The sequence below is a fragment of the Poromitra crassiceps genome, assembly GCF_964638095.1.
Source record: "Poromitra crassiceps genome assembly, chromosome: 18".
In the NCBI taxonomy this organism is placed as follows: Eukaryota; Metazoa; Chordata; class Actinopteri; order Beryciformes; family Melamphaidae; genus Poromitra; species Poromitra crassiceps.
Window position 1 is genome coordinate 14,800,475 of NC_139636.1, and position 21,231 is coordinate 14,821,705.

The window sequence follows — 21,231 nt, forward strand, 5'->3', positions numbered from 1 at the left end:
AGAAAAATGCTAACGTTATGTATCAGTAGGCTATAATGTCATGCGCGGTCATGTGTCGACTCGTCGTCAGCTGACTGGCGAAAACCTAACGTTACTGTGAGTGCGAGGTAACAACACTACAGCAAATAGAATGTTAAACGTCAGTTATCAGCAACAGCAAGCAAGCCTCCAGGGACAAGTCTCATGTCTCGGTAGATACATTCAAACTAAAGGGGCGGAGGACACCGAGCTCCCGGGAGGAGGGTCTAGCTTTTTAGGCCATCTTGCTGGCAAAAGGAAGACCCGCCTAGCTAGTACTAGCTAGGTGGCGAGCTAACGTAGCTATATCATTAGCAGTTGCGCTGCTTGTCACTGCTTGGGGAGCAGTCCAACCGGCATACCCATACCGAGCAAACGTATCCGGCTGTGATAACAGCACGGTTTGTAACGTTAATCAGTCAGGGATGGAAACTGGATCGCGAGATGGTAATGTTGATCAATTCAAGAGTTAATTGATTATACATATAACTATAAGTAACCTATAGTGATTGTATGTTATTCTAAGCTAAATCGGCAACGACGGAGGTAACGTTAATTATTAAAACAAAGGCGTGACGCGCTAATCATCTAACGTTAGGTTGGTTGGGGCTAGCCAGCATTAGCTAAGTAGCGTAGCTAAGCGCTAGCTCTGTTCGCTTGTAAGCTAACAAAGAACCATTGCTCCTCCTTGCTTTGGACGTTAACGTTATTGCTGAATGTTGTCATTTCGAATGGCTATGGTGTCACGTAACTTATAAGGATTTGAAATATGGGGTATGTAACGTTAAGTCAGAATTTGTGCTTAACCAGGGACTCGATATATTAACGTTAATTCTGTGACTTTGGGCCTAAATTCGCGATTGGTTGGCCCTTTTCGCAGCTTCCAAGTTTGATTTGATGTTGTGGTTGTCAACGTTTTGTAATGGCTGCAACGACCATAACGTTATACGGAGGTCATTGATGACTTATTATAAGTTATTAGAGTGTCATTGAAAACCTGCATACTTTAGATGACAAGATATACTATTATTTGTGTTTGCAATTTCACGCATGCCAGAATGACATCCTTCTCAGCCAGCTAACGTTAAAAGTAACAACCATAATCTTACTCCGTAAGGTCGACTGTGCTGCGGATAATAAATAAATACAAGTTATGCAGGTAGTATTCGGGTTTTCATGGTTTTTCATTTGCCTGTGATGGAGACTCAGCTGTCAACTCGTTCATTAGTCATTTCTGGTCCTTGAGAAACGTCTGAAGTGTTGCTACTAGGTTAGTGTGTTAATGCAGGGGCGAGGAATGCATAGCTGATTGGTACCACACTAACACACAGTAGGCTATTTATTTTGCAAAAATAAAAATAAAAGTTGAATAGTGGACACACATGAAAGATAAAAGCCAGTATTTAAAATTCCTGAGCAGCAGGGTGGTTTAATGATAAGGGAAAATGTGCTTCAACCTCAGGATCGCATTTAAGCAAGCAAGCATTATGTTGCCATGTATAAGTGATCTTGAGCAAGAGACTGAAATATGAATTCCAGGGGGACTGTTCTCTAGCTGATCCTGTGTAGAGGTGAATCTGAATAGACACATTTTGTCTGTAGGGATCAACAGAGTACCACGAAAATGTTTGTGTGCAGAATAATGAAAACGGATGCTTACAGGGCAGTCCAGATAAAAAGGCACGACTAGACAGTGTCCTATTGTAGCTATTTTTCTTTGCAAAGCAGGGCTATTAACCTTCCTGTATACTGTAAATTCTACTTGCCTTGCCAGCACTTAAGCTACTCTCTTACAAATCTTGTTGACATTTGACATAATGTTGGATACACTCAGAAACATGTCAGCTAGTGTTATGCCCATGTGTAAACTTTGATTGTTTGCTTGCGTCTTCTTATTGCTAAACATCACCGTCCCCTTTGCTGTTTACATGACATGCATTATTCAGTGTATCTCCTTTTTTGTTTTCTCTTACAGTGAAACTGGACTGGAACATATTTGGAGTGTCTGGACAGCCTGCTTTTGCCTACAGTGGGAAGCTTGCTGCCTGGAGTAGGCATTGCATCTTCTTCCCATACCAGTGATTCCTTATGCTTGATAGAAGCTGTACCCTGTATCTTACAGGATGGATGGTGTAGATTTAGAGAGACTTGTGTGTCAACATCAGTACTCTCTGTTCTGCTGTTGTGTTCCATCTTTTTCCATTGACAAAAGAACACCTCCCACCCTACGCCTAGACTTTCTGCACTAGATGTCATCACTTTGAGCAATAAGGAAACAGCCAGCGGCAAGTAGAAGGAGGTGCGAGACATTTTGCTTTTTAAAGCACAGATTGATCCTGCTTATCTGAGTCTGTATGGCGAATGTGGAAGTATCCATAATTTTAACTTGTCAGTAATTGTACCTGCTCACTCTTGGTGTGGGTGGTGGGATGTCGGAAAAGCCCAACGACAAAATGGTGAAGTTCCTGGCTCCCCCTGCGAAGAGTGGAAACGGCACTGGGTCTGGTTCAGACTCCATGGTGGGTGAGCGAATGCCGCCGGAGGTGAGACGCCGGCACCACACCATGGAGCGTGACCGGTGTAACCCCGAACACCGCTTCTTACGCCGCAGCGTCATCAGCGACTCCAATGCCACGGCGTTGGACCTCCCTTTACCCAGCAAGATCCCGGTCCTCGCACCCCAACGGGTTCAGTTGCATGAAGTTGGGCCCCAGAGGCAGCAGGCCGCTGCTGCTCATGTGCCACGGGCTGAACCAGCCGGTGTAGCTCAGACTGAGAAGTCTGTAAGGAATGGAGGAGGAAGAGACAGAGAAGTAGCAAAGGTGGATGTGGTTGTGGTGCCATCAGAGCAGAAGCCCGCCGTAGTACAAGACATCTGTGATGGAGAGGTGGTGGTGGCAGCCCGCTCAGCACCATGCTTAGCTGTAGAATTGCCTGAACCTGAGAGCACCACTGGAGTGAAGGCACATCGTGAGGGAGAGGAAGGAGATGGGGAGGAAGAAGATAAGGACACTGCCAAGGCACGAGCAGAGGCTGAGCAAAGACAGATTGAGAAAAAAGTGCAAGAAGACATTGAGGAGGCAGAGACCAAAGCAGTGGGAACATCACCGGACGGGCGTTTCCTGAAGTTTGATATTGAAATCGGACGTGGTTCCTTTAAGACGGTCTACAAGGGCTTGGACACCGAGACGACAGTGGAGGTGGCCTGGTGTGAGCTGCAGGTATGAAATTAGCATAATCATGTATTCTCAAAGCTACTTTCCTTTCTGCCTCACCCATCACTCAAGTACCGTAGATCTGTTTGCTTTTTGCCTTTAGTGCCTTAATGTGCACTGATTTGGTGAACTAACAACTGAGATAATGTCCATCCACTTGGGCCCTTTTTATTCAGTGATTTGTTGTTTTCTCTTGATGTCTTGAATGTCCACAACATCTACTTTGTTCAGGCTTTACCAGACATAAGCCCGATGGGGTAGAGCCAAAACAAAATAAGTTCCTTCCTTACCATTACCTGAGCCACAGACACATGACCAGCTTATCACTTTTGATTGTTTCACTTCGCTCTTGTCCGAAGAGAGCAGCAACAAAAATCCCCATTTCCCCATTTTGCTTTATTTTTATTTTTATTGTGTGTCGAACTGTGTCCTGCTCAGTGCGCATTGGTTGGCAAGACAGAAGTATTTCCTAAGGAAGGCAAAAGGCTAAATAAGACGTTATCTAAATGTATATATAGGGTAGTTTATAAAACCAGTTTGTATGATCAATGAATACCTAACACAAATGACAACCAGGAAACTACCTTGGACCAGTTTCACAATCACAAGTATGGTGTTTCTTCTAAGATTTTTTTGGGATAGCATTGCCACCATTTATGTACTCACGATGGCGAATTTACATACTCTACTTTCACACTAGCAGAGGACAATATATGCTATTTGAAATATAAATGCATAATAATAAACCAAAGACAACTTATAACTCACCAGATATTTGTGAAGCAGAGGTGAGAAGGAGTGTTGAGGTTGTGATATCTTTGGCCAGTAAGGGTAGTAGGATTATAAGACAGAAGAATCATTTGTAGTTACAGAGGTGAATGTATGCAGCAACAGAAAATGTAATGATTCAGTTACTCTGGTCGATGTAGTAGGTAGGTAGATCGCTTTGCATTGAGATCCCCATTGAAAGCTTTTGCACTATGTTTAATCCATGTTTAATCTATTAATGAATCCATTGAGCATTAGGCTAATGGTATTCTCAAAGTACATTTCTGAACCTATTGCATTTGCTATTATGTCTGAATACAGTGTCTGTAGTGAGAAGCCTGTGGTGTTGCTTTGGAGCTCCTTTAGAGCAATAGTTTGTGATTCTGTCCAACAAGCTCGTGAAGCTCGGGTAGCTCTGCTGACCGTCCAGTAACAACAGCAACATGGCCCACAGCAAGGTTTGACCTAATTCACAGTATGCATGTTTGCTTTCTCCGTCAGGCTTGTCAGCCTGTCATAAGTGACGAGAGGCCTCATACGGCAGGACACACAGGGCAGAGCTGCACATGCGCACACGGGCTCAGGACAATGTGGAGATTACAGACACGTGCCCCTCCCCCTCGCACACACACAATCTGGCGCACGCTCACTGCATGCCTGCTCTGAATGCTTGTGTGAACCTAAAATGGGTCAGATTCTTGACGGAGGAATCTCTCATCTCCTCTGAGAAGTGCAGCAGGCTGGCCTGCCAAGACCTGTTTCTTGTCTCTACCTCATCTCCTTCCCCCTTTCTCTCCCCTCACATTGTTTCTATATGACTGTACTGTCTTCTTTAACGACCTCCCTTTTTAAGCCTTTCTCCCTTTACTGCCAGTCTCTCCTTTCCTACCTCTATTAGACCTGGATTCCTCAAGAACACAGCTAATTTCCGATATATATTGATTTTCAGCAGAAAAAAATTGGAAAAAGTGTTGAGTATCTCTTTAATGCTGATGCTCGCATAGTAGCACACTACCAGTCATTTGTTGTCTACACTGCACTGATTGGCTGATCGTTGTAATGTCTACACTGCACTGATTGGCTGATATACATATTTTTAATTTATCAATATTTTTTAATTATTGTAGTAGACACAGGAGGCTGCCTGGTTTGGCATTGTTTCAAGTTATGAAGGTTATGTGAATTACTTGTTGAAAACTTGTCTTTTCATCTACTGCTAAAGGTAGATGCAACATTGTGCAAGATGCACGCGTACTTTGTGGTATTGGTTGAGTTGTACTTTCTTGGACCGAAGAAAAGTATTCCTGTGGTTTCACGAGGCTTCCTGAAAAGGCAAGAGAAGCTCAAAACCATATTGAACCCAACATTCTTAGCTTGTGGAAACTTGCACTGGGGGTTTTTTACATTTGGATGGATGCATAACCCACAGATAATGCCACTGGCTTTTTTATGCCTATTCTTATGGTCACATGGGTTGTGTTATATCATGTAGGCCTTTATGGTCCTTTACATGTAACCTGACTCCGGCGTTTCTGCAGTTAACTTCCTCGTTGACTGATATATGTGAGCAGGGAAGAATGTGCTTCAATCCATCTCTCCCCTGTCAACTCACGAGAGCCTCATGCTTAAAATCTGGTCAACTACACTTAAGAAGCTGAAATCCCCTCTCACATGGTTGTTAAAGCTGTCCCATGATCACTGTGTAGTGCTACATTCTACTCATAAGAGCTGGGGGAATGTTCGCTGCTCTGGAAAGTTAACAAACTTTTTGTTGCGATTGGGGCCTTCCATTTACATGGCAACGGCGTTATTGGGGCGTGAAAACACCAAAGTGAAACCAGATCCCAGAGTGGAATTCTTTGATATGCTCCCCTTACCGTCAAGTGGCAAAACAAAATTTTGGTCAAAACTATGACGACACGGCTCCACTTCAATCATGCGTGGTAGACAATAGTCTGATTAAAGGAACAGCTCACCCTAAAATCCAAAATACATATTTTCCCTCTCACCTGGGGTGCTATTTCTCCATCTATATCGTTTTGTGTTTTGAGTTTTGGAGATATCGGCCGCAGAGTTTCTGCCTTCTCTCCAATACAATGGAACTGGATGGCACTCGGCTTGTGGTGCTCAAAGTGCCAAAGAAATACATTTGAAAAACTCAACAGCAATTCCTCTTTCCTGAAATCATGACCCCGTTACTCAAGATAATCCACAGACCTTGTTATGAGCAGTTTCATGGAGGAACTATTTCCTTTTGACCGAACTACAGCCGCTAGCTGCTAGCTAGTTCCTACATGAGACTGCAAAAGAAAATAGTTCCTACATGAAACTGCTCACAACAAAGTCTGTGCATTATCTTGAGTAACCGAGTCATGATTTCTGGAAAGAGACAATGCTGTTGAGTTTTTCAAATGTATTTCTTTGGTGCTTTGTGCACTACAAGCCGAGTGCCATCCAGTTCCATTGTATTGGAGAGAAGGTAGGCATCTCTCCTGCCGATATCTCCAAAGCTCAGGCAACTATCCCAAAACGATATAGATGGTTAAATAGCACTACAGGTACGAGGAAAAATATGTATTTTGGATTTTAGGGTGAGCTGTCCCTTTTACATAATACTACGAATGTCCTGTAGTGTTACCATTGCATTACACACGTTGCCCTGAAAACAAATTGTGTCTAAATAGGACTTGTGTTTCAATGTTTGACAGGAGCAGGGCTTTATATCCTGTTATTTTAGTAGAGGTGTTAATGAGTCAATGAAAGGGTTAAGAGGTAGTGAAGTGTTTGAAACTTTATAGTTACCCCTGAGTCAATGTATACTTCCACAACTGTTGTTCTTACAAATCCCTTGGCCTAAGCTTGTTACTTTTTAAAGAGTTACCACGAGCTGACACATTAGAGCCTCCATACAATAGATTTACACACAGCCTTCTATATAGCCTTTCCCCCTTTAGTACTGCCCCGCTAAATCAACCAATCAAATCAAATAATACATTCTAATTTGGATAATCTAATGTCTGGATGCTGAATGATTGTGTAGATCCGTATTTTTCTGGTAAACTAAAAACATGATCTCATTTTGGCTGGCTTTGACCTTGTAAACAGTTCTAGTCATGATTGATTTGACAAACCAAAGTAAACACAGATAAAGAAAGAGACTCGGGCACTGAAGGTCTTCTTGGTAGTCGTTTTTGCTGTTGATTCTATAATCAGCGATGCAGCAGTAAATGGACCTGGTTGTCACTTGTGTGTGTGCTCACCGTCAGCTGGTACGCAGCAGCAGGGCTTGCATGTATGGCAATGAAACACGTTCGACAGGTTTCCCCTCATAAACTCCCTTAATCTTGTTAAGACCATAATAAAGTTCAATGTATAATCAAGTTTTAATGGAAATGGCCCTGGCACATTCAATCTGGACGCCATCTGTCCACAATAGTGTTACGAATTTTTAGGCAGCCAACCCTTTCCAGCCACCCACAAAAACCCACTCCCATTTGTTGTGGATCTGGCGTTGCATGCAGGCATGTTTAAACAATAAGTAGGTCACCGCACAGGGGAAGCAGGGGGGGAAAACGGAGAGGAATACATTTCGGAGCCTCCCCTTTCTTGCTCACTCACCCATCTTCAGCCAACCGTGTCATCTCCGCTCTCCGTCTCCCCCACCTCCCTCCTTCCTGGCAAAGTGTCGAAAGATGAGGACGAGAGCTGCGGCATACCTTAGAAGCTGCTGCTTGTCCAGCTGGCTGCCGGCATCTGCTGGGAGTGGCAGGGCCATGCCCAAGTAGTCTTAACAAAATAGAACTTGCTTGAGTCTTAACATGCTGGCTTTCATGATTGCTATAATCTTAAGAGATACTGTAACATTTTGAATATTCACTGGTTATTTTTCTTCACCAGACACTCATGCTTGGGCCCGGGGAGAAAAAAAGTCAACATTTGTGCTTCAGTACCCCTAAAATGGATTGTTAGGATTGGTTGCCATTCCCTGTTGAAATCATGGTGTACATATTGTACTGCTGTTAATTTACCCGGGTGGGCTACCCAAATATGAACATAATAATATGGGAAACAACTGATATGTTTCACTGATTCACAGTCAGTCTCTGTACCATCACTTTATGACGATCACCATGTGTGAGTACATGACTGATGTGAGTCACAGTGTGTCAGTGCTTTGATTTGCATTGATTGTATTGCTTCTGACCTGTACGCTTTACTTCTGGAGGTTAGATGTTATCTCCATCTGACTGAAAGCCATCCCATTTGTTATTTATGGCTTTAGGGAAGTGACCACGGGGGTCATGAAGCCTTCTCCGACCTCTTATTGTTAGGCATGTTGCTTCAACCAGATTAGATGTTTCTAGGCTTGCAAGAGCTTTTTCACCATGTGGTTGTAACTCCGTTATCAAAAATCTGAAGTGATATCACCTCTGTGTGAAGAAGCTTCTTAATTCATCAAAAGAGGCAGTGATTGGGGAGCGGCTTCCTTATGTGTTTTTGTTGTGGTGTCACGTAAAAGCATGGATTTAATGTAAACTCTAATGCGGCCTAGTTAAACAGATGTGTGAGTTCCTTGCCTTCAGCGAGCTGAACTAGTTTCATAGCTCACTGGAGCTTCTGTCAGCCATGAGTACATGAGAAGCATGGTGTTATTTTCTGTCAGCAGAAGTGATCCTTTCTTTTGCTTGATATGACCTGATCATCTCTGCTGGTGATGATGTCTGCAGTCTGCACTGGGCACAGGAGTCTCTGAAATAAAGCAGGAAAACACCAGCTGTATTGGACACCACACACAATTACGTGCGCAGCCTGCTTCATTCAGTCAGGAATGGATAACTGTGATGATGTCATCGGTGATGATGTCATCAGTGCCAAACTTGGGCTGTTGAAACGGTGATGATTTCATCGGTGATGTCGCATGAGGTCACCTGGTTGCTCCATGATTGCTCCATGGGCCTGGGCCGAAAAAACTTAGTTGATGCTAGAAGTTCTAGCATTTGGGGAATATTTTACTAGGAAACTGTTATTGATTGGGGAAACTGGTTTATGTCTTAACATGCCTGCTTCGTAGGGATTGTTGGTATCGGCCGATATTTGGACTATTGTGGATGTAGCAATTCTGAGACCTTTTATTCTAGGAGTGTGTCAATACAACTGTTAGATTAGCAACAATTAACATGGCATTTTGTTTTAAAAACAATAAGTCTGAAAAGCATGACCTGTTTTGAGCCTGCATTTGTACGAACATTCTTTCAAGATGACTGCATATTGGTGGGGGGGAATTATGTTTGTATCGGCCACAAAAATCCCTACTTCATGGATTCTGGGTAGGGATGCACCGATCGATCGGCACGTGACCGGAAATGGCCGATTTTCACGTGATCGGCCTCGATCGGTGATCTGTTCCGGTCACTCTAAATAGCCGATCTGTGAGCCGATTTTCACATGACGTGCGCGCACCCCAAAGCACCGAGACAGGCACCCAGCCACCACACCACACACGCCAGCATACCTTCCTCGTTGTGGATTTTTTTCACCGTCAGTGAAGTAGACAAAGCTCGCAGTTTGTCACACATGCAAGTCGAAAATAAGCCGTGGAGACAGAGATGCGGCCGAGTCCCGCTCGGCTGGAGTCCAGTCAGAGCGGCTCGCTTCACCTCACTGGCCCCTCTCTCTCTGCTCTCTCTCCCCGGGAAGCGGTGCTCCAGCAACCCGCCACCGCGCACAGCCGGCTTGGCGAGGTGAACGCGAGCATTGTGTCCAGTATGATAACCATTCCCCGACCTGCTTTTCCATTCCACATCAGCGCTGCTGCCTCAGCCTGTCAAGTCATGTTGTAACGTGACGTGGATACAGGAGAGACTATTTGTTTCGTATTGCAAATAGAACGACATGAGAACGACGGACATAATAATAAAAATGCATCGGACTCACAAGTGTGCAACGTTTTCTGTGCGTGACGATATTTTTTCGGATGGCAGATAAAAATACGCATACCAAACTTCGGACTGTGTGTAAACTCCGCCTGATATTCAGACTGAAGATCGTTACTGTAACTCATAAACTCATTTCCCCTCTACTCAAGAGGACTGGTCTGGAGCCAGTCTATAAACTCCTTGTCCATGGATCATTTTGATGTTCTGTTGCACCTGTTTTCTTTTGGAAAAGTAAATGCATGATAGCTGTGGGATATAGGCTATTGGATTTAATTTAATTTTTGTATTCATTGTATTTGCACAAAAAAGCTCTGTCCAGTAGCCTAACCTGGAACACTTTTATTTTGAGTGTTTGAGTGAGAAGGTCCTACTTCATGCAAATGATAAGAATTGTTTATTTGTTTATTTGGATCCCCATTAGATGTAAGAATTGTTCTATGAATCTTAATTTTTAAACAAAGTTACAAAAACGTTTGTGTAAGCTGTCAATTGTTGTTTTTAGAAAAAAAAATCGGAATCGGCAAAAATCGGTATCGGCAAGTCAGACTATTCAAAAATCGGAAATCGGAATCGGCCAAGAAAATGGCAATCGGTGCATCCCTAATTCTGGGTCTATCCGCCATGATCCAGATCCCAACCAATGTGTGGGCTCCATGTAGCCCTCCTCGCCCCAGGCTCGGTGTCATCTTCAGAGCAGGGACCTGGCAGAGCCAGCCCCCTGGCATGACCACAGCCTGTCTCACTCAGTCTATTTTTGGGGGCATTGCGTTATTGATGGCCTTTGCCTGGAAGCAGGATGTTCTCAGTAGGTGAAAAACACCACAGGCTGTTTGGTTGTTTAGATTATGTTCTGAGAGTCGAGAGACCACAGCTCTCGCCCCCCTAAACAAACATGGTGCTCTGTGAGAGTTGGTAGCTGTCTCCTCTACCCATGTTTTGTATCATTTTTTATCATGATTTATCATGATACATGATACATTTATCATGTATCGGTCACTCCCCAAAAAATGTGTACTGCACATGTATCATTGTGCGACGCAGCTATACATACTCTATATGTGCCCATCTGCTGCATTATTTGGAGTTAAAACTTGGTAAAGTCCATGTTTGCCACACCGGAGGTCCCTGCTTCTAATCCTGAGTCAATTTGCTGGCTTCCCTCAAAACATGTATCCTACACACTCTTTGAAACCGTTGTAGCCTAATTCTGGAATGTGCATGCTGGGATGACACCGACCGTACCGAGAAGGGATGCACGTTTATGAAATGGTCACGTCACCCATTGTTGGGCATTGATCATCATTCAAACATCTAATCTATCGTTTGTGCCTTTAGGGTCAGGCTTGAACCTGAATAGCTTGTTTAACACCCCCCTGCTTTGAATAGGCAATGCTTACAATTAGCCTACGTATTAGCTTGCTGAGAGGGTGTAGTAGAGAGCCATATGATTTCCGCAAAAGGGGGCCCTTTTGGGGCTGACGGAATCATGGAATTTGGTAATAAAAATGGAATTGTAGGCTGTGTCAGATAAAAACTGGCATATAACCACTCGACCAGAGCATTGTGTAACCACGTTCAGCACAGGCATGTGGAGTTAAACCTGCAAGTTAACCTACAAGGACGGCAAACTGCTGGTGCTTGCTAGCAGCACTGCTAACATGTTAGCCACACTCCAATGACATGGTTGATACCGAGTCAACCCGCAGACGCTGGGATCCCGCTCGCTCGGTCTGAAGAGATAACGCAGCTCATCTCTCTTCTGAAAGTTAATGGACTAATATAATATATTTTTTTAAAGCAATTATTTCGTGACTTTGCTGTTGTAAAAAGTTACTGTTGATGCTTAGAAGCATTTAGTTATATTTAAAATATAAATACATTCTAATCTTGTTCTGAATACTGAATTTATTCTTCTTCTTTTTTACAATATATCATTTTTAAAGCAATTATTTAGAAATGGATAAAGAACCGAACCAATGAGTATCAATAAGTGCGGGGTGCAAACAAGCTTCGCTGCACAACCTGGCCAGTGGCCACCAGTAAAAAAAAGAAAAATAGTTCAGTCAAAAATGTTTTTGATTTTCATATGATTTTGAAATGAGGTTTAAAACTGCCTGCCAGAATAGCTAGCTACTGTGCTGACTCTGCAGACTGGGTTAGGAATTCAAAGGGTTGAGTCTTAGGCTGATTTATGTGACAGTAAAACATCAAATTGAAGACTTCTCCGTCACTCACTCTCATACATTTGTACTATTTGTCCTCTTACACATCAGCATATTTTTTTCCCATGCACTCTCTCTCTCTTACTTTGTCACATTCAGAGACTCCACAAGGGCAGTGGCTCGTGGTAGCCAGCCACAGGGCATGACATGTGGCACAGGCAGTAGTGCCAACACAGCCATTGAATGAGCTGACTCATTGTGTCAGACGGAGCTGCTCTGACTCATCTGCAGCCACCAGCTTGGATTGTCTATTTTATACGCTTCTATAGCCCCGCCCTCAAAATGGCATTTAGATGATGTTGGCAGTTGGCACAAGTCTGCAAGGCATTGCCTCCTTATGCTTCCCCTCCCTCTGCCTTCTTGCCCTTCATTCTTCAACTGTTAATTTCCCAATTCAAAGAATTCTGTCAGTCTTCTTGTTTCCTATTTATTTAAAGGAAATGAAATGAAATAGAGGGGAAAAAATGAGAGGGCAGTGAGAGTTAGTCTTTGGTGGATTGTCCAAATGGTAATGACGGATATTTATTTCAGGATCTGTGAGTGTACCAGAGGCTGCCAGGCACTGCTGCCAGTCATAGTCGGGGCAGGACGTCACGTGACACGGGCCAAAGAGCTCTTTCAAGTGACATTCAATGGGAGCCAGTGTGACGTGGGTCTTGTGATTGTAAGATTGTAAATTCCTGGAAGCACGGGCGAGTTGAGACGCTGGCTCCTGTGGACTTTATGAATTGTGTCTCATGAAGAGATATGCGATTAGGCACAGTGCTGACTCTTTAAAGTGATTCATATTAGAGATACTGTTAGACATGGTTCATTTATTATCCTTATGGGAAAAATAAACTCAACACGATTTATTATTATTTTTCAATTGTGACCGTGTCCAAATATAAGCCTTTACACACGTGAGTGTTTACTAGGCCAGAGTTGCAGGCTTAGCGATAAGGCCTTTCACGTGAGCTTTTAGTGTTGTGTGTGTGTGTGTGTACTGAACTCTCATCTGATCCACTAGTGAACTAACTCACAGGAGGTCAAAGACTTTCTCTGTTCAGACCAGACCAGGGCAGTTGGCTTTTGCTTTGGAGATTAGAAGCAGACCTCGTCGATGTCATGGCAGGGTTTTTCCGGTCTCTGAAAAGGGGTTTGGTGGTACTTGTGTCGACCAGTGAATCAATCAACCCACCATACCATTAACTTGGACCCTTGGCTTGTTATTTTGGGACCACTGATGAGCCCCAAATACTGGGAAACACTGATCTGGCTCAGTCACTTGCACATAATATTTCACTGGCCAAAATAATTGACAAAAGGTTTACATGAAATTTAAATCTCCCTAAAATGAGCCACTGGTTTGACAACTAATATTTACTTGTAGTAGACAAGGCATTAGTTTTGCATCAACTAGGGAGCAAGTTGGCTGTGTGCCTCTGGTGGGTTGGGTTGGGTTGGGGGGGGGGGGGGGGGGGGGGGGGGGCTACCATGACCACCCCACCCCAATTCCAGAGTAGACCCCGGGCTTGTGGCTAAGAATGCTGCCGCGGATGTTTTGCGTGACTGTTTCCACATGGTGTGCAGAAAGAGAAAGGGGAACCACTGGCCCTATTAGCTAAATGCTGTGCAAAGTAGGTCAGTTGGCCCACGTGCGTGGCATGGTAGATCCTCCTTAACTTGCCCCGTCACCCCCCTGCTCTGCTCCCTCATTCTGTCTTCCCCTTTCCTCCAAATTGACTCCACGTTTCCCCTCCACTCATCCGTTTGACTGCCCTAAGCTGGCCCCGAGGATTTGCAAACATTCAACGACGTATAACCTCAAAATACTCTGTCAGTCAATGGAAAGTTTTCCATCTTTCTCACACACTCACTCACTCTCACACACTCACTCACTCTCTCTCTCTCTCTCTCTCTCTCACACACACACACACACACACACACACACACACACTTGCTCTCCACTCACAATGGGCAGAATTTCCTGGACAACTTGGCCAGTTGCCAGGTCTCTGGTTGAAGTTAGGTTTTCCTCTGGCTGCGTAGCGGTGTCTTTGGCTGGGGGACTTTCACTGGGCTTGGTTTGACTGGCGGGTTGGCTGCTCTGTAGTAAGTCCTGGTGCAAATGTAGGTCACACCAGGAATTGCTCAGGCAACTTGAGAAGAGTGGAAGGGAAGATGACTGTACACAGAAACATGTGTGTTAATACATAGAGCTACATCTAACAGGTGTTATTGCCATTATTATTTTTGTACCGGTCAGTTTATGGAGTGTTAAATCCCAGCCGACAGACAATGCTATCAGGTTTGCGTTTAGGTTGCGATGATTCATTGTTAAACCCTGCAGTTGCCAGGCATTTTGTCGACCCTTATCAAATATGGAAAGCTCTGTTTAGATGTTAGGCTTTAGTGAACTGAGTAACAACAATGTAATAGTTTTTGCCGTCAACCTCATACCAGTAGCCGTTTGTCTCGGAGTAGCTTGTAACTGAGATGAGTGCAGCGGCAGCCCATGTTTTGTAGTAAATAGGAAAGAGGTTACTTTGTGAATAGGGATGGGGCCGATCCGATCCAATATCGGTATCGGGTGCCGATATTGGCACTAATTCCGAATCGGATCGGAATCGGGGATTTTTATTTTTATTTTTTATTTTTTGCAATTCCAGCGCGGGCCGTAATTTGCCCATGTATAATAGTATCCTTCTTTGCCTTGTATATTTTCTTAATTTTGTCTGCTTTTTGCAAGGTATATTTAAAAAAAAAATCTTTAATTGGCCAAATCTTTGCCTATACTGTATATTCAAGAAAAATATTGGTATCGGCAAAATATCGGTATCGGCAGATATCCAAATTCAGGTATCGGAATCGGATCGGAAGTGAAAAAATGTGGATCGGTGCATCCCTATTTGTGAAGAGGATAGTTAGTTTTGAAGACCTGACTTATGGAGTCAAAGTCACTTCCTGCTTCAGCACTGTACCAGAGAATTTCATCCGCCATTTATTTTCCCATAGACATTTCGTAAAATGTTTATAAAAATAGTTTTACTTGTTCAAACCAAACGGTTCAGATATATTTAGAATCAGGAGAGACCACATAACTCGGACCAAAACATTAAAAGATTCCGGATTTAAAGAATCAGAATCAGAATCAGAAAGACTTTAATGATCCCCGGGGGGAAATTGGGACAAGAAAAATATTTATTCACTGTTTTTTTTAGTTTTGGTTCGAGTGAAATGTTCTATGGTCTCTCCCGATTCTAAATATAGCTGAACCGTTTGGTTTGACCAAGTAAAACTATTTTTATAAGCATTTTACGAAATGTCTATGGGAAAATAAATGGCGGATGAAAATCCCTGGTACAGTGCTGCTGAAGCAGGAAGTGACGTTCACTTTGGCTCTCTATTGTGCATTTGTTTTGCCTATTCTCTGCTAGTGTTCTCTCCCTTTCCGTTATAATGTGGCTCTTTCTCCGCTCGGCTTTCCTTTTGGGAAAGTAGGCCAAAGCCAGACACATTCCTCTCATTTCACAGGCCTGCGCCAGAGAAAACAGGACAGCCACGTCCTTCTCCCCACACTATGTCTGAGGATGCATGCATGCATCTTCGTGTGGTGAAGACACTGTATATTGCACTTGCCCTGTATGATGAACTGGTTAAAGGCATTTTAATGAAATGTCAAACCTTAAGGTAGTCTGCTTCTCTCTTGCTCAAAACTGGAGAGTCAAGAAGCATGTACCGTAAATTCCGGACTATAAGCCGCGGCTTTTTTCCCGTTTTTTGGCCTTTTTTGGCCCCTGCGGCTTATATAACGGTGCGGCTTATCTATGGATTTTTTCAAAAAAAAAAAAAAAAAAACTCTCTTTTTTAGCACTCTTTCTAACTATAAATCCACTTCTGTTTTAATTTCCTCTCTTGCCCTCTTTTAACAACATAACAACATAACATAACACAACACAGGTAAGCAGAAAGAAAAAGACGAAGCAATCACCGCCATGAATGAGGAAATGACTCACCTGCTGGAGGCTGGAGATACACGGCTTGGGCTAAACTTTTACTCCGTGAAACACTATCGATTAAGTCCGACATCGCTCAGAGGTTTGAGCAGCTTGAAAACAAGTTTGAAAACGTGCAGAAGTCCATCCACTCAATCACTAAAAAAAATAAGGCAACCGTGAACAGAGTTTCTAATGCGGAAAAGCGCATCAGCGCACTGGAGGACAAAAACAACACAGTGAGTCCGAAAGTGGATAAAATGCAAAAACAAATCGAAACCCTGCACACGCAGGTTGATGACTTAATCAGCAGGAGTAAAAGAAATAACATTCGCCTGATCAATGTAAAAGAGGGAGCTGAGATTGGTGACATGGACGCTTTCGTGGCAAAATCCTGTGTTACATCCTGGACCTGAAGGAAGGCGAGAAACCACCAGAGGTGGACAGGGCACACCGGGCGCCTCGGCCACGTCCAGACCCCGGCCTGCCACCGAGGGCCATCTTCATCTGCCTACTCCGCTGGCCCGACCGTCAACTCATCCTCCAGGCTGCGGGGAAGAAGCCCCTCACCTGGGAGGGTACGCGCTTTTTCGTCCGGCAGGACCTCTCCGCGTTGGTGCAACAGAAACGCGCAACATACAACAGCATCATCGAAAAGGTTAAAGTCAATGGATATCGCTTTGGCGTACTGTACCCAGCGAGACTCGTCATAACCATTGATGGACAGCGGCGGAACAAGAGCTCAAAGTGAAACTGCCGAATATCTTTTGAGTTGGACTGGTCAATAGTACTGTGAGTAACTAAAATAAAAAAATAAAAAACGGAATTCTCTCTTCTTTAGCACTCTTTCTAACTATAAATCCACTTCTGTTTTAATTTCCTCTCTTGCCCTCTTTTCACCACACCGCGGACACTGTGTGCACTGTAAAAAAAAAAAAAAAAATACCATTAAAACACCCGCAGCTTATAGTCCGGTGCGGCTTATATAAGAAAAAAATAGTCAACTTTGAAGGTGCGGCTTATACACCGGTGCGCCTTATAGTCCGGAATTTACGGTAGATTAAAATAGCAGCCTTTTTTTTTTTTTTTTTTTTTTTTTAACCAGTGGACACATTCAGATGATAACTGACAGGTTTTTCACGTTCAGTTCAGGTCAGCTTGTCTGCTGTTATTAATATTGAAACTAAACCCAAATCCCAGTAATTAGAACCTCTTTATTACTCTTAATTGTTCTGCATATAAATAGCACTATAGCGGTGGTACCTGTTACTTGGAAATAATCAAATGTTTTCCTTCTGTCCCCTGCAGGATCGTAAACTGTCCAAGACGGAGCGGCAGCGCTTCAAGGAGGAAGCGGGCATGTTGAAGGGACTGCAGCATCCCAACATTGTCCGATTTTATGACTCGTGGGAGGGTCCCTCTAAAGGCAGAAAGTGCATTGTACTGGTCACTGAACTCATGACTTCTGGCACACTCAAAACGTGAGTCCCAAACTCTAAAACACACACCTAACAAACATCCATGAATATGGGACATATACATATAATTGTCCATTAGGCCTGTACAATTATCGGAAAAATTATAATCCCAATTATTATTATGATTATGTTTTTTTTTCCTCTCCCTCCTTTACCCCACAATCTCTGTCAAATAAACTGAATTTGACATAAGATGTTATGTGAAACTGATGATTAGAGTTCTTTGTTTTACTCCTTTAGATATCTGAAGCGGTTCAAGGTGATGAAGATCAAAGTGCTGCGCAGCTGGTGTAGACAAATCCTCAAGGGGCTCCACTTCCTACACACTCGGACTCCTCCCATCATCCACAGGGACCTGAAGTGTGACAACATCTTCATCACAGGCCCGACGGGATCTGTGAAGATCGGAGACCTGGGACTGGCCACGCTTAAGCGTGCGTCCTTCGCCAAGAGTGTCATAGGTACGGCTCCAAAGTCACTACTACTCCCTGCTCCCATTCCCGCAGTGGGGGCAGTACCTTTTCTAAGGTCATGCTGCTGTATGATGTTTGTACTGAAAACGGTGGTATTCACAGGAGGTAGTTTCTTTTTGACTTGTTTTTCTGACAGTGTGGTTCAAAAACAGACCACAGCGTTTCAGCTGTCTCTCAAACCACAGCTCAAACGGAGGCCAAACATTGTGGCAGTCGTAGGCAGGTGACCGCAAGGCTTTCTCTCTTTGCACTCACACAGCAAGTCTAAGTTTAGTCACTGTGCAGAATCTTCTGTTCTATGTTTCTCCAAAAAAAAAAAGGCAAAGTTTGTTTTTTTCCAGGCACCTACTGAAAGTAAGTAGCGCCTCAAATTTATCTTACTGTTAAATATAACTATAATAATAGATGTCATGCCTTATACTTGCAGGCTAACCTGGCCAGGGCTAAAGGTATGCCCTTCTTCTGTCTTAGACTGGTCTTTGTTCTGTGGTTTGGAAATATGTGGTCTGTTTGCCAGTTATGCCATAATGTTTAACATCTCTTTCTACGGGTTTGCCTCAACAGGTTTTTTTGCTAGTGTTCGTCTCTCTTACTGTGTTTTAAAATAACTTATTTCAGGACAACAGAATCGTTTTGCTCTCTTTTGTGTCCAGGGAGTTCTCCCCCCTTTCTCTCTACCAATCTTTTGCCTTTCTTTTTTTTTCTTTTCTTTTTCTTTTTCTTTTTTTTTTCCTTTGACATTCTCGGGTATGTTTTTAAAATGTAGGCTCTAGCTTCAGCTGTGCCCCATTCTGCTGTATGGAAAGAATAGGGTACTGCTGCTCATTGAGTAAGTATGAACTTTTATGGGCCTGGTAAGTCTGACAGTGTGCTGTGACACACCTCCATTTCAAAAACAATTCAATTCAAATAATCAAACAGAGTTTTTCTGTGTAAGACCTGAGATTGAAAGGAGACGTTATCCATTATATAGATCAAAGTTGGTGTACAGACACACACTGCTGAGCACGGTAACTAGCTATGGGATCTGCTTCTCTCAGCCTTGACCATAACACTGTCCCTCTGCAGGTCAAGGAGAGACGGTAAGTCACACATCGAAAGGTGAGTTTTTTTTAAAAGGGGTACGTTTTTTAATTTGGTTGCAAGGTTAAGGTCTTGACACAAGTTACTTCCATAGCTAGTCATATTTCTCATTCAAAGATCATTGGCATCTCTTTGAACAGAATTAACTGCATTCTGCCGTGGGTGTTATCTCAGGTGGTTTGCTATTGAGCTGATATTGAAAGGCTGTAAATAACTCGTTTTTTAATGAGTGTGTTCTGTACATCGACTCCCTCTCATAGACCTTATGAGCCAAAATGTCAAGGTCTTACACAGACAAACACGTGCCTTTTTCTCTGCAGTCTAACTGAGCCCGGCTTCCCCCTCCTTTTTTGTTTTCTGTCCCTTTTTTGCTTTCCTCCCCCTCTTCTCTCTTTTCTCTCTTTCTTCCACCTCTCCTCTCACAGGTTCTGCTCTCCAGGAGATGTCAACAAGGCTGGTCACTCTTCCTCCTCATCCTCCTCTTCCTCAACCCCTCGCGGGTTGTAGGAGCAGAGGGGCAAATGGGGTTGTGAGAGGCCCACTCAATCAGTCAGGGAGTTCGAGAGTTCTGAATAGTTGTTTTGATTTAAGGTACCCCTGAGTTCATGGCGCCTGAGATGTATGAGGAGAAGTACGACGAGTCAGTGGATGTGTATGCCTTTGGAATGTGCATGCTGGAGATGGCCACCTCAGAGTACCCTTACTCAGAGTGCCAGAATGCTGCACAGATCTACCGCAGAGTTACCAGTGTAAGTGTTCCTCTCAACCCTCCGCGTCACCCCTTTGCACCCTGCCTTCACCCCTTCCTGTTTGCTGAGACGGCTAGTGTCCCCCCTCCTGGAGTCATTTCCTATTCACGTAACACAACTGCTAGTCTCCTCTCTGCCTACACCTCTTTATGAAGCCTACGCTCGCTTTCTGTCTTCAGCTATTCTGTTTCACCTCTCAACTTTGGTTTATACCTGTAGCTCCCAGATCGTTACTTTTACCGTTTGCCCTCCAGCCAAGTTAACCATACCTTTTAAAGTCGAGCTGAAATGGCATTTCCAGAGTATTAACTTATCGTGATGTATTTCCGAGTGAAACGTTGGCTGTATGCGGGACCAGAGGCTGGGGGCAATTTTATCGGACAACAGCTCGAGCGGGACATAGTGTTTGGGGAGTTTGATTGGACCGTTGAAAAATGCGTCAGAACAAACCAAAACAAATAGTCCGACAGCGATGAGTTGGATGCTAGCCTCGCTAACGTTAGCCTCCATTCCGTTGTGGAGGACTAACATTACTTCCCCCCCACCCCCCCGCCCCCTTCAACTCCCCCGTTATCGTTGCAGGCAGGTGTACCCCTCGAGCTGCCTTTGCCCCCCGCAGAAAAATCAGACCGTTAACGGTAGCTCTGGCACAATTCCCGGAGAATGACAGTTAAAGATTGACTGCTGTCGGATGTCATGATATTATTGTTTGAAATTGGGTAGTACATGCTGACGTAAGCACACTGTATATTTCTTTTCAAATGAAGAAAACATGGTTGAAGTTTGATGTAAAAATACAAAGAAATTGGATTTTTGTGTTTTTCTTTTGCACACATATCTTTATTATAAAAGGGAGCATGTGGGCAATGTTCTCCGTTTCAATTTTGTCGCGGAAGTGATGTCATCAGTGATGTCACTTGAGCAATTGTCCATTGTGACATCACTGATGATGTCATAGGCATTGTGACATCATCAGTGATAAGAGCAATTGTGATGTCATGATCAGTGATGCGAAGTTGTGACTTCATCAGTCGGCATAAGAGCAAGTGAGCCGCAGGGCGGGAGAGGCCACGCAGCGGGCGAGCCTAGGAATCGAGCAGCACGTAGCGTGCGAGAGATGCCTAGTTGTTAAATAGGTACACTATGAGCAGAGATCTAATCTAAAATAGTTAAAAAGTCATTTTTCGTTTCAGCTGGACTTTAAGAGTGAAAAAACATTGTAATTCAACACCAGGGAGCTCATTCCCCTCTCTCCTCATCCAGTTTTTCTTGCTTTGTCCTTCTGATTGATGCTATGTGTGTTAAGCATGTA

At 43.7% G+C, this 21,231-nt stretch overlaps 1 protein-coding gene across 1 annotated transcript in view; it reads left to right on the forward strand.

The window, feature by feature from the left end:
• The first annotated feature begins 2,368 nt into the window (after positions 1–2,368).
• LOC310792744 (serine/threonine-protein kinase WNK1-like) overlaps positions 2,369–21,231 on the forward strand; it is a 32,691-nt gene continuing 13,828 nt past the window's right edge. The window contains exons 1-4 of the mRNA XM_083654477.1: positions 2,369–3,239; positions 17,445–17,617; positions 17,855–18,075; positions 19,762–19,919. Coding sequence (XP_083510603.1) covers positions 2,448–3,239; positions 17,445–17,617; positions 17,855–18,075; positions 19,762–19,919 — 1,344 coding nt within the window. The 5' untranslated portion in view covers positions 2,369–2,447. The remainder of the gene's footprint in view (positions 3,240–17,444; positions 17,618–17,854; positions 18,076–19,761; positions 19,920–21,231) is intronic.